Below are 13,698 nucleotides of genomic sequence, written 5' to 3'. Positions count from 1 at the left end.
TGTCTGTTTTGTGTAGATAATTGTGACAACTACTTGAAATTAAAATGTAGAAGTTATGTGTTGCTGGGAGTAATTTGCTTTTTAAATTCAGGTGATGTCACTCCAAGTCTCTGCATTTGTCGAAACATGTTATTAAACTGTGTGTGTGTGTGTGTGTGTGTGTGTGTGTGTGTGTGTAAAAATTGTATTTTACAAATGGTAAAAGAAAATATGTTTCATTTCAGGTAACAAAGCATTCCTCATCAAAAGTGAAGTCGTCTCCAGAAACACTGCCACATACTGATGTAAGTGGAATCTGTTATACATTCTCATTGAAATGAAGACATAATAAAACTATATTCACAATGTGTGTGTGTGTGTGTGTGTGTGTGTGTGTGTGTGTGGAGACAAACATGCATACATTTGTACATGTTTTGTGTCTTTCTTGATACTGTGGCTAGCTATTTTTTCATTAAAGAAATATATTTCTTACAGTTGTCATTTGAGACACCAATGTTAAAAAGATAAGATGACCAGCCAGTGCACAAAATAATACCACAGTGAAACTGAAGGACTATACTACGACATGATTCACAAAGTGGCAAAAATCATGTCAGATAGTTCACTTGAAGAAGCAAGGGGATTGAACTTCATTCTGCAGAAATTTGATTCACTTACAGTAGCACTAACCTCCTTTACTGAAATTAATGCAGTTATAAAAGTTCTTGAAAACTCATATGGTACATTCTCTCAGCGACCACACTGGCACCGAAACGGAAGATAACAGAGAGAAGGTCGAAATACTGAATTCGGTCTTGTGAACTTGTTTCACTGCAGAAGATCATAACATTGTCCCTTCTTTCAATCGTTGTACAAACATCGAAATGGCAGATATTGAGATAACTGATCGCGGAATTGAAAAGCAGCTACAATCGCTTAGTAGTGGAAAGGCTTCAGGACCAGTTGAGATACCTATAAGATTCTATAAAGATTAAGCAAAAGAACTTGCTCCCCTCTAGCAGTAATTTGTCGTAGATCACTTGAGCAACGAAAGGTACCTAATGACTAGGAAAAAAGCGCAGGTCATTCCTGTTTTCAAGAAAGGCCGTAAGACAGGAAAGGCCGTATGACAACTATAGACCTGTAACATTGACGTCAATCTCTTGCAGAATTATGGTACATGTTTTATGCTAAAAAATGATGACGTTGTTGGAAAATGAACATCTCCTCTATAAAAATCAACATGGATTCCACAAACAGAGATCCTGTGAAACTCAGCTCACTCTGTTCTTCCATGAGATCCACAGCACAGTGGACAACAGCGGTCAGGTTGATGCCATGTTCCTTGATTTCAGTAAGGCATTTGACACCATCCCGCATTGCCGTTTAATGAAAAAAGTATGAGCTTACGGAGTATCAGAGCAGACCTGAGATTGGATTTAAGACTTTCTTGCAGATAGAACTCAACACGTTGCTCTTATCAGAACTAAACTGACAGATATAAAGGTAATATCCGGAGTACCAAAGGGAAGTATGATAGGACCATTGCTGTTTACAATATATAAATGAACTAGTAGAATGTGTCGGATGCTCTTTAAGGCTATTCGCAGCTGATGCAGTTGTCTATACCAAAGTAGCAATGCCAGAATATAGTAAGAATTTGCAGAACAACCTACAGAGAATTGATGATTGGTGCATGCCCTGGCAGTTGACCCTGAATGTAAATAAATGTAATATATTGCGCATACATAGGAAAAGAATCCGCTACTCTACAGCTGCACTATTGATGACAAACAGCTGGAGACAGCGTCTGACATAAAATATCTAGGCGTAACTATACAGAGTGACCTTAAGTGGAATGACCATATAAAACAGATAGTGGGAAAAGCAGACACCAGACTCAGGTCCATCAGAAGAATCTTAAGGTACTGTAACTCATCCATGAAAGAAGTGGCTTATAAGGCACTTGTTCACCCGATCCTTGAGTACTATTCATCTGTCTGGGATCCCTATCAGGTAGGACTGATAGAGGAGATAGAGAAGATCCAACAAAGAGCGGCACGTTTTGTCACGGGATTGCTTAGCTGGCGAGAGAGCGTAAAGGAGATGCTAAACAAACTCCACTGGCAAATGTTGCAAGAGAGGCGTTGTGCATCACGGTGAGATTTACTATTGAAATTTTGGGACAGCACTTTTCAGGAGGAGTCAGACAACATATTACTTCCCCCCACATGCATCTTGCGCATTGACCGTGAGGAGAAAATTCGAGAAATTAGAGCCAATACAGAGGCTTACCGATAATCATTCTTCTCACACACTGTTCACGAGTGGAACAGAGTTGGAGGGAAAAGATAGTGGTACCAAAAGTACCCTCTGCCAAACACCATTAGGTGGCTTGCGGAGTATGATCTAGATGTAGATGGTGCTGATGAAATTTTGAACAACATTCTGAAGATGTGTTGTTTCTGTAGTGATGACGTAATGCATGTGGCACAGAAAAGTTTTCCAGGCAGATAAAAATATGCCAGTGTTAACCTTCTTTAGAAGTTGGGTGACAGGAAAAGTAATAATTATTGTCCAGTTTCATAGCTGACAAACTTTCTCTAACCTATCTGAGAAAGTAGTATACTCACGAGTGTTGTCACACTTTATTAACAATTTACTTAGTACAGTTCAGCTGAGGGTTCCACTGTTTGTGGCTCATCTCGAGTTCTTCGACCAGTGGTTATTTAGTGGATTTTCTAATATATCATCAACACAAGTGGCTAGGCTTGCCATGAACAGAAGTGAATTGTGAATCTTTTACAATGCTAGCCACTCGCTCAGTTGAAACATCAGAAAAATCACTAGCAGTCATCAATGTAAGATCTGAAGATGACTGTAAAAAATCACACATTAAAAAAAACTTCATTCCTCATTTCTAAAGGTTGCAGTGGACCAGAAAGGACCTTACTGAGCAGTCTCAAAAGTTTTTGATCATTTTCCCAACAATATAAAATGTCTGACAGATAACTAAGCAAATTTTAAATGTTATATGAAATCACTTATTCTGGACAAAACCTATTCCATAGTTGAATGTTTAATTGAACACTGATGTATACTAATAGTGTGTTTACTTTGTCATTGGACATGTTTTTTACTTTTAATGTTAGTGACAAGGTCTAAGGAGAGCTTCTGTAAAGTTTGGAAGGTAGGAAACGAGGTACTGGCAGAAGTAAAGCTGTTAGGACGGAGCGTGAGTCGTGCTTGGTTTGCTCAGTTGGTAGAGCACTTGCCCGCGAAAGGCAAAGGTCCCGAGTTCGAGTCTCAGCCCAGCACACAGTTTTAATCTGCCAGGAAGTTTCAAGGTCTAACATGCACAGTTTTGTATACTGAAATTGGACGACATACAGATGTAATATGTATATGCAGGGTAGTGTCAGAGTGACAGGTTGTACTTTGTTTCAGTGCATTTGCATAAGAAAAGTTATTGTTGTGTGAAAGCTGAAATGCTTTCAGATAAGTTAAACAATGGAAAGTTCAGGTTGGAATGTCAACAATACTATGAAAGGGATGCATTGCTACTTACTGTAAAAATGACATGTTGAACTGCAGACAGGCATGATGAAAAGATTGTTACAAATAAACTTTCAGCCAAAGCCTTCTTCAGAAAAGAGAAGTGCACACACATTCACACAAGCAAGCGCACCTCACACACACGACCGCTACTTCCAGTCAATCCACAACAGAATTGCATTGAGCAGGAGTAACAGTCTGAATTGGAGCAGGGAAGGGGAAGGGTTAGCAGGGTATGGGTGAGGGAAGAGGAATCAGTGCTGCCTGGCAAAGTGTTGGGGACTAGAGGTGGCTGGATGGAGCTTCACAACCTAGGCCATGTGAACCCTCACCTCCACCACCGACTTTTGCTGAACTGCACAGCTGGGAGTTTTCCTTACAACACATTCTCAGTTCCCTAAACCACCCCAAGCTCAGCCTATGGTAACCTACTGACCCAACACCCTCCACCCAAATGTTTCCACCGCCTCTGTTCTATCATCTCCTCATAATTCGCCTCCCTTCACGCTCATTCTGCACTGCTCTCTGCTGGTGTATCCACTGGTCGTTTCCCCTTCTCTACTCCTCTCCTTCCTGCTCCCTGTTTTTTTTCTCCCTCATCTCCCTCCCCTACAGCCTTCCGATGCTGTGTCTGTCAGCTCTGTCCTGCCACCTCTAATCCCTGCATGCTCTACCCTGCAGCGCCAATTCTTCTTCCTGCATCTGTACATTGCCATACTTTTCCCTTTCCTGTCCTGCCCCAGATTGTTGCTCCTATTCAATGCATTTCTGTTGCAGTCTGGCCGGAGTGGCCGGCGGTAGTAGTCACGTGTGTGTGTGTGTGTGTGTGTGTGTGTGTGTGTGTGTGTGTGTGTGTGTGTGTTTTAAACAGGACATTTGTTTCATTTTTCTGATGTGAATTTAACATGCAATATATTGTTTCAGATCCCAGGCCCTACAGCAGCAGAATCAAAGCACTATCAAACTCCACCTGTGAGGTGGCGATACAGTTCTCTCCGCCAGCTGTCTCCGAGTCTTCGAGCACCGGTCTGTGATCACAAAGAGACCTTTAGTAATTGTTAAAATGGCTGAATACAATAATATAACTCACCAGAATTTCACAGTGCATTCAACTTTTACCAACTAAGAACTCTTTCCTCAGTCAATAGTTAGATTGTGTGTAAATTGATAGAGTATTTAGAGTATTTGTTATGTTCTCTGAAACAATGGAAGTTATTACTTAGTAGCTATATTAGTTAACAACAATTAGTTTTCCAGTTACTGGATACCGACATTTAGGTGATATGATGAAACTAAGAGAGATGTAGTGAATTAAAAACTGCATTCCATACTTAGATTTTTATTTTTTATTAATTTATTAAAAATCTGGTACACAATTTTATTCGCAGTGGTAATATATAGAGTCTTTAAAAATGTGTCCCATAATTAGTACTGGTCAAAATTGGAACAAAGAACCATGTAAAGTTGTTCAGTCTGTGGTCATTCTGGGTAATGGAGGGATGGTGGTGAAGGTGGTTGGAGAGTCAGCAGCTTGCATGGTTGTGGCATTGGCGATCTGTTGGTGTACTAGGGTTTCATGATAGTTATTGACTGTGAAGTCCTTAGCAAGATCTATAAGTAAAGACAGGAAAATTTCGTGAAAACAATAACGTGAAATTGATGGTTTTTACTACTGTTTTTACAAAATATTGCAAAATCGGTAATTTTTACAAAGTATCATGAAATTTGTCAATTTCTCATATAAAAATGTTATGAGTCTGAGGATGGCAGTTTGCCAGTATATGTGCTGATAGTTAATGGATGTTGAAATTTCTTTTTAACTTCCTATTTCATCAAGACTGAGGTTTGTGTATAATCTTAAAGTAACAGTTCATTTCCTCCATAACTGGCTACAATGTGGTGACAAAAATAGCACAAAAATTGGAAAAAAAGTACCAAAACTTGAAAAAACAATGAAATTGAAAAAAAAAACACCAAAATTGGAAAAAAGCACCAAATCTGTCAAATAATAGTACCAAAATTGACAAAAAACCACTAACACCAAAATCAGCAAAAAATAGCAACAAAATTGGAAAAAGTCACCAAAATGTGGAAAAAGCACCAAAATTGACAAGATATAGTAAAATTGGCAAAAATAGCACTGGAACTGACTAAAAATATCACAGAATTTGACCATAAAATGAAACAATTTTTTTCCTGTCCCTCTGACATATTGGGCAAAGGATTGTTTGTCTCTACAGACAGTGCATTCCATGGATGTATATATTATATGGAAGACACTTTTTAGTGTGGAAGGGGGGACAACTATCACAGTAGAGGTACTGTTGATGGTGAGCTTTATGTGGATGGAGATTTTTATGGAGCCGCCGGAGGAGTGTAGGCCAGTGTCAAGTAAGGTGGCGTGCTGAGGTGAAGAAGGCAAGGTGAAATTGAGAGTAGAGATATTGAGGTTATGGAGGAATGATTATAGTATCTTGTCCCTGAGTCCAGATATTGAAAATATTACAGTGGACCTGAACCAGATAAAGGGTGTAGAATCTTAGTTGATATGAAGGGTTTCCTCTGTGTATCTTACAGACAGGTTGGTGTATGAGAGCACCATGCAGGTACCCATTGCTGTGCTGTGAATTTGTTTAAATATCTTCATCTCAAAGGAGAAGTAATAATGGAAAATGACATAGTTGATCAACTGTATAAGGAATGAAGTGATGGGTTTGGAGTGGCCAGGACATTGGAAGAGGTGGCAGCGAGGCAGGTGGCATCGACAGTGACAACCAGGGATGCAGATGGTGATGAGTTGGAGGTGGTAGAGAGATGATGAAGGAAGTGGTTAATGTCCTTAAAATTTTAAGTTAGAATTCAGGTAATAAGTTTCAAATGTTGGTCAACTAGAACTGAGATTTTTTTCTGTGGGAACACAGTTATTAGCTACAGTGTAGTGTCCAGGATAATTAGGTTAGAAGCATATCGAAGGTGATTCTGTGGAAGTAGGATAAGGAGGAAGAGGGTTTGGGGAACAGGTGCTGGGTGGACCTAGAAATTTAAGAAGGTGTTGGAGATTGTGATGGATTTCTGGGATTGGTCCACTGTTGCAGGGCTTGATGTTGAACAGATAGACAGTTGGCAGGTATCATCTGTCAGGTAATCACTGTAATTCACCATGACAGCTATGGAGTCTTTGTTCACAGGGTAGATGACCAAATCATGGTACTTTTTAGCATTGTGGTTGGCTGTCCTTTCTTCCATTAAGAGGTTTGTGTGTTTGTGAAGGGCCCTATGAAAGGAAGATGAGGCCAGGTTAGAAATAATGGATTCCTGGAAAGCAGCCACAACACACAGCAAGCGGCTACACGGGTAGCAGGGGTTGTGTGGCGTGGACTGTGCTGTTTTTTAGGTTAGATGGCCTCGGGCAAGTACAGAAAGGGCAACAGCCTCAAAGGGTGCGGGGCAAAGTCAGGACATGCGGGGACCCAGCAGCAATCGGTATTGTAATTGTAAACTGTCGAAGCTGCATTGGTAAAGTTCCGGAGCTTCAAGCACTGATAGAAAGCACCGAAGCTGAAATCGTTATATGTACAGAAAGCTGGCTGAAGCCAGAGATAAATTCAGCCGAAATTTTTACAAAGGCACAGACGGTGTTTAGAAAGGATAGATTGCATGCAACCGGTGGTGGCGTGTTTGTCGCTGTTAGTAGTAGTTTGTCCTGTAGTGTAGTAGAAGTGGATAGTTCCTGTGAAATTTTATGGGTGGAGGTTACACTCAATAACTGAGCTAGGTTAATAATTGGCTCCTTTTACCGACCTCCCGACTCAGCAGCATTAGTGGCAGAACAACTGAGAGAAAATTTGGAATACATTGCACATAAATTTTCTCAGCATATTATAGTCTTAGGTGGAGATTTCAATTTACCAGATATAGACTGGGACACTCAGATGTTTAGGACGGGTGGTAGGGACAGAGCATCGAGTGACATTATACTGAGTGCACTATCCGAAAATTACCTCGAGCAATTAAATAGAGAACCGACTCGTGGAGATAACATCTTGGACCTACTGATAACAAACAGACCTGAACTTTTCAACTCTGTAAGTGCAGAACAGGGAATCAGTGATCATAAGGCCGTTGCAGCATCCCTGAATATGGAAGTTAGTAGGAATGTAAAAAAAGGGAGGAAGGTTTATCTGTTTAGCAAGAGTAATAGAAGGCAGATTTCAGACTACCTAACAGATCAAAACGAAAATTTCTGTTCCGACACTGACAATGTTGAGTGTTTATGGGAAAAGTTTAAGGCAATTGTAAAATGCGTTTTAGACAGGTAAGTGCCGAGTAAAACTGTGAGGGTCAGGAAAAACCCACCGTGGTTCAACAACAAAGTTAGGAAACTACTGTGAAAGCAAAGAGAGCTTCACTCCAAGTTTAAACGCAGCCAAAACCTCTCAGACAAACAGAACCTAAACGATGTCAAAGTTAGCGTAAGGAGTGCTATGCGTGAAGCGTTCAGTGAATTCGAAAGTAAAATTCTATGTACCGACTTGACAGAAAATCCTAGGAAGTTCTGGTCTTAGGTTAAATCAGTAAGTGGCTTGAAACAGCATATCCAGACACCCCGGGATGATGATAGCATTGAAACAGAGGATGACACGCGTAAAGCTGAAATACTAAGCACCTTTTTCCAAAGCTGTTTCACAGAGGAAGACTGCACTGCAGTTCCTTCTCTAAATCCTCGCACAAACGAAAAAATGGCTGACATCGAAATAAGTGTCCAAGGAATAGAAAAGCAACTGGAATCACTCAACGGAGGAAAGTCCACTGGACCTGACGGGATACCAATTCGTTTCTACACAGAGTACGCGAAAGAACTTGCTCCCCTTCTGACAGCCGTGTACCACAAGTCTCTAGAGGAACGGAAGGTTCCAAATGATTGGAAAAGACCACAGGTAGTCCCAGTCTTCAAGAAGGGTCGTCGAGCAGATGCGCAAAACTATAGACCTATATCTCTGACGTCGATCTGTTGTAGAATTTTAGAACATGTTTTTTGCTCGAGTATCATGTCGTTTTTGGAAACCCAGAATCTACTCTGTAGGAATCAACATGGATTCCGAAAAACAGTGATCGTGTGAGACCCAGCTCGCTTTATTTGTTCATGAGACCCAGAAAATATTAGATACAGGCTCCCAGGTAGATGCTATTTTCCTTGACTTCCGGAAGGCATTCGATACAGTTCCGCACTGTCACCTGATAAACAAAGTAAGAGCCTACGGAATATCAGACCAGCTTTGTGGCTGGATTGAAGAGTTTTTAGCAAACAGAACACAGCATGTTGTTATCAATGGAGAGACATCTACAGACGTTAAAGTAACCTCTGGCGTGCCACAGGGGAGTGTTATGGGACCATTGCTTTTCACAATATATATAAATGACCTAGTAGATAGTGTTGGGAGTTCCATGCGGCTTTTCGCGGATGATGCTGTAGTATACAGAGAAGTTGCAGCATTAGAAAATTGTAGCGAAATGCAGGAAGATCTGCAGCAGATAGGCACTTGGTGCAGGGAGTGGCAACTGACCCGTAACATAGACAGATGTAATGTATTGCGAATACATAGCAAGAAGGATCCTTTATTGTATGATTATATGATAGCAGAACAAACACTGGTAGCAGTTACTTCTGTAAAATATCTGGGAGTATGCGTGCGGAACGATTTGAAGTGGAATGATCATATAAAATTAATTGTTGGTAAGGTGGGTACCAGGTTGAGATTCATTGGGAGAGTCCTTAGAAATTGTAGTCCATCAACAAAGGAGGTGGCTTACAAAACACTCGTTCGACCTATACTTGAGTATTGCTCAACAGTGTGGGATTCGTACCAGATCGGGTTGACGGAGGAGATAGAGAAGATCCAAAGAAGAGCGGCGCGTTTCGTCACAGGGTTATTTGGTAACCGTGATAGCGTTACGGAGATGTTTAGCAAACTCAAGTGGCAGACTCTGCAAGAGAGGTGCTCTGCATCGTGGTGTAGCTTGCTCGCCAGGTTTCGAGAGGGTGCGTTTCTGGATGAGGTATCGAATATATTGCTTCCCCCTACTTATACCTTCCGAGGAGATCACGAATGTAAAATTAGAGAGATTCGAGCGCGCACGGAGGCTTTCAGACAGTCATTCTTCCCGCGAACCATACGCAACTGGAACAGAAAAGGGAGGTAATGACAGTGGCACGTAAAGTGCCCTCCGCCACACACTCTTGGGTGTCTTGCGGGGTATAGGTGTAGATGTAGATGCAGATGTAGATGTAGACATATAGGATGGGGGATTTACAGTTTTATGAATGTATGAACCGGGAGAATCAAGGTTTCACATTAGCCTTTGCTTTATTGTTGTCAGAAGGATTACTGGCAAAAAAATATTTCAACTCTAGGGACCGGTTGAAGGATAGTAGATTCATGATCAGTCCAACATGATTGGATTTTAGTGAGACCTTTGGAAGAAAATGTAACATTGTGTTTTGAATTCAGATGATGCCATTCTGTGTCCCTGCACTCATAGAAACTAATGTTATTACAAGCTGTCCTGGCGTCTTTTTTATGTTGTTATGTTTATTGACAATTGGTCCATTAAAGCCTACAGTCATCCTGTTGTGAATGTGTTTGACCAAACATAAATTCATTTACTTTTCACTGACTGTGGTACAGTGAAAATGACACTAGAGTGATAAGCATAGTGCTTGTATTTTATGGTTGCTAAAAGAAACTGTTCTTTATTTTAGATGATGAAGCAACCATCACCAAAAGCAAAGCATCCCCCGGAAACGCATGGTGTAAGTCAAACCTATTGTACTTTCTTCCAAAAGAAAACAGAATATAATAGATTTCTCATAGTTTAAAATACCTTACTTAAAAAAGAATAATGTGAGGCAGTTTATTGGCAAAAAAATATTGTCTGCTGTATCGCTCTTGATTTGAACACATTGTTACCTGTTGGAGAAGCTGCTGTCAACAATTGTTTAATAGCTACTGCTGTGCTTTTGCAACTCCGTGTGTTTAATTTTTGTTGTTACTTGGGTGTGCAAAAGTCCTATGTATACAACAGATAAGTTGGCAGTTTTCTCTCGTTCAACAATTTTAACCACAGATACTGTATTTAAAAACTTCCCTTCATTGGTGTAGAACCACAATTTCATAAACAAATGACAATTGCAGAATGCATATTGGTTCTAAGGATGTAGCTCATCCTCTTTGTTGTACAGGATTATTCAAAAGTCATGCCCCATAGGACAAATAGAGTGAAGCAAATCTCCACTAACAAACTTTTGGAGGTGGTAATATGGACCAAAGCAAGAAAAAAATATCTAGTAAACATGGGCTCTAAAATACATACCTTACGAGCTATGAGCCCTTGTTTGTCTTTGACACTCTGAAACGCATCTCCGCTGCTGACCAAATGCTTGTAGCTCTTAAGGTATGCATGTTAGAGCCCTTGCTTTCTGGACATTTTTTTCTTGTTTTGCTCAATACTAGCACCTCTCAAAACATGGAAATCAAAGAGCTTGCTGTGGAAGAGATTTGTTTCAAAGTATTGAAGATGAGAAGTGCTCATAGCTCTTAAGGTATGCATTTTAGAGCCAATGTTTACTAGACATTTTTTCTCGTTTTTGTCCATACTATCGGACCTGAAAGTTTGTTGATGGGTGCGTTTCGCCCTATTTCTTATACGGGATATGACTTTTGAATCACCTTGTGTGTAGTTGAAATCATAGCGTATCGTGTTATAAAAATTATCTTGTATTGCTTTTATTATGAGAAATCGCTATTTTTCTGAAATGTTGACAGTGGTGAATTTCAGCTTTACTTATAAACTCATAGATTAATGCATAAAACAGTTGTGACCTCCTGTCAACTAATGTTCTGGTCTTTAGTCCAAAGACTGGTTTGAAGCAGTTTCCCATGCTACTCTATCCTGTGCAAGCCTCTTCATCTCTGAATAACTACTGCAACCTACACCCTTTTGAACATGCTTACTGTATTTATCTCTTAAGTCTTCCTCTTATTATTTCCTCCCCCCCCCCCCTCGCTTTCCTCCAATAGTAAATTGGTGATGCCTTGATGTCTTAGAATGTGTCCTATCAACCGATACTTTCATGTAGTCAAGTTGTGCCATAAATTTCTTTTCTTACCAGTTCTGTTCAGTACATCCTCCTTAGTTACATGGTCTACCCATTTATTCATTTAACCTAATCTGAGTAGGGTCATCAAGCCTTCTTTTACATTGGACCAAGGTCTCACACATACAGTAACTATTTCACATCATAGTTACCTAGGAATGACAATTTTAATATAATTAGTATTAAAATGATTTGAGTGTCTCAAGGGGCAGTGTGAGTAAATTAAAACTGACTATGAACTAATTAAGTTATTACTGGTAGAACTTGCACTGATGCAGCTGCTGCCTCTAGTAGTGATGAAGGTGGTGGTGGTGGTGGTAGTAGTAGTAGTAGTAGTAGTAGTAGTAGTAGTAATGGCAATAATAACAATAATGATAGTTGCAGATATAAGAAGAATTTATGGGTGAACAAGATAGATGTTTTCTGATATAGCGAGTTCTGGGGAAATGAAATTTAAGGAGACTGCATCGGCTAAGACTACTGGGAAATGAGGAAGATCAGATGGGTTAGAAGAATGTACAAGGGTAACAAGTGCGTACAAAGACAGCAGTTATCATCATTATTGTTGCTTTAGTAGATGTGTCATTGATGGTCTTCTGAAGCTGGAGATGTTATTCATTACTTTAATATAATGTGGGAGGTCATTCCAGAGTTGGGTTCCTGCTACTGCCTCCTTTCATCTTTTAAATTCAGTATTTAATGTGATTCTATTAGGCCTTGTCCCTTCATGTATTTGATCCATGCCTCTAACCTATCCATTTTTCTTCTACTTATTCCTTTCCTCTGTCTCAGTGAATCGTTGCCTAGTGCTGCTTCTGAAATTCTCAAAACCTCTGGTTCTTTCAATTTATTCAGTAGCCATCTCCTTAATTTCCAACCGTTTTGCAGTTTCTTCAGTTTTAGTCTACAGTTCATAACCAATAAATTGTGGTCAGAGTCCTCATCTGCCCCTGGAAATGTTTTACGGTTTAGAATCTGGTTCCAAAATCTGTATCTTACCATTTTACATACATCAAAAATTTTTTGCATCATCCCGGTTCCCAGAACTCCTGAAGATAGACATTGACTGTGGATGTTGTATCACAGACACAAACCTGCCCAAAGTTGTAAACAACCATGCATGAAGAGCGCCTATTAGATGGAGGGTGTCCGACAGCTGATCGTTCCAGTCATTCCACCAGAAAGGAGGTACAGGGCTCGTGTTACCTGTAGTTCAACCATGCCTAGACGGTCAGTACCGCGGTTCGATCGTGTCCGCATTATTAATTTGTGCCAGGAAGGGCTCTCAACAAGGGAAGTGTCCAGGCATTGTAGAGCAAACCAAAGCGACGTTGTTCAGACATGGAGGAGATACAGACAGAGAGAGGAACTGTCGATGACATGCCTCACTCAGGCCGCCCAGAGGCTGCTATTGCAGTGGATGACCACTACCTACGAATTATGGCTCGGAGGGATCCTGACTGCAATGCCACCATGTTAAATAATGCTTTTCGTGCAGCCACAGGACATTGTGTTACGACTCAAACTGTATGCAATAGGCCGCATGATGTGCAACTTCACTCGCGACATCCGTGTCGAGGTCTATGTTTGCAACCACAACACCATACAGTGCAGTACATTGGAGGCAACCTGGTCAGGCATTATGTGGGGCCGACGTACGCTGCTGGTGGTCATGGAAGGCGCCGTAATGGCTGTGTGATACGTGAATGCCATCCTCCGACCAATAGTGCAACCATATCGACAGCTTATTGGCTTCATGGATGACAATTTGCGCCCCCATCATGCACATCTTGTGAATGACTTTCTCCGGGATAATGACATCGTTTGAATAGAGTGGCCAGCGTCTTTTCCAGACATGAACCCTATTGAACATGCCTGGGATAGATTGAAAAGGGCTGTTTATGGACGACATGACCTACCAACCACTCTGAGGGATCTACGCCGAACCGCCATTGAGGAGTGGAACAACATAGCCTTAATGAACTTGTGGATAGTATGCCATGACGAAT

The 13,698-nt window shown here is 40.7% G+C and overlaps 1 protein-coding gene across 2 annotated transcripts in view; it reads left to right on the top strand.

The window, feature by feature from the left end:
* The window catches only part of LOC126248583 (mitogen-activated protein kinase kinase kinase 1-like), a 182,594-nt gene that overhangs the window by 45,492 nt on the left and 123,404 nt on the right, over positions 1 to 13,698 (top strand). For both annotated transcript variants that reach the window (XM_049949690.1, XM_049949691.1), the window contains exons 5-7: positions 225 to 284; positions 4,459 to 4,560; positions 10,295 to 10,345. In XM_049949690.1, coding sequence (XP_049805647.1) covers positions 225 to 284; positions 4,459 to 4,560; positions 10,295 to 10,345 — 213 coding nt within the window. The remainder of the gene's footprint in view (positions 1 to 224; positions 285 to 4,458; positions 4,561 to 10,294; positions 10,346 to 13,698) is intronic.

The sequence above is a fragment of the Schistocerca nitens genome, chromosome 3 (assembly GCF_023898315.1).
Source record: "Schistocerca nitens isolate TAMUIC-IGC-003100 chromosome 3, iqSchNite1.1, whole genome shotgun sequence".
In the NCBI taxonomy this organism is placed as follows: Eukaryota; Metazoa; Arthropoda; class Insecta; order Orthoptera; family Acrididae; genus Schistocerca; species Schistocerca nitens.
The sequence above is the reverse complement of the archived record's forward strand: the minus strand, read 5'-3'. Positions and strand labels throughout refer to the sequence as shown.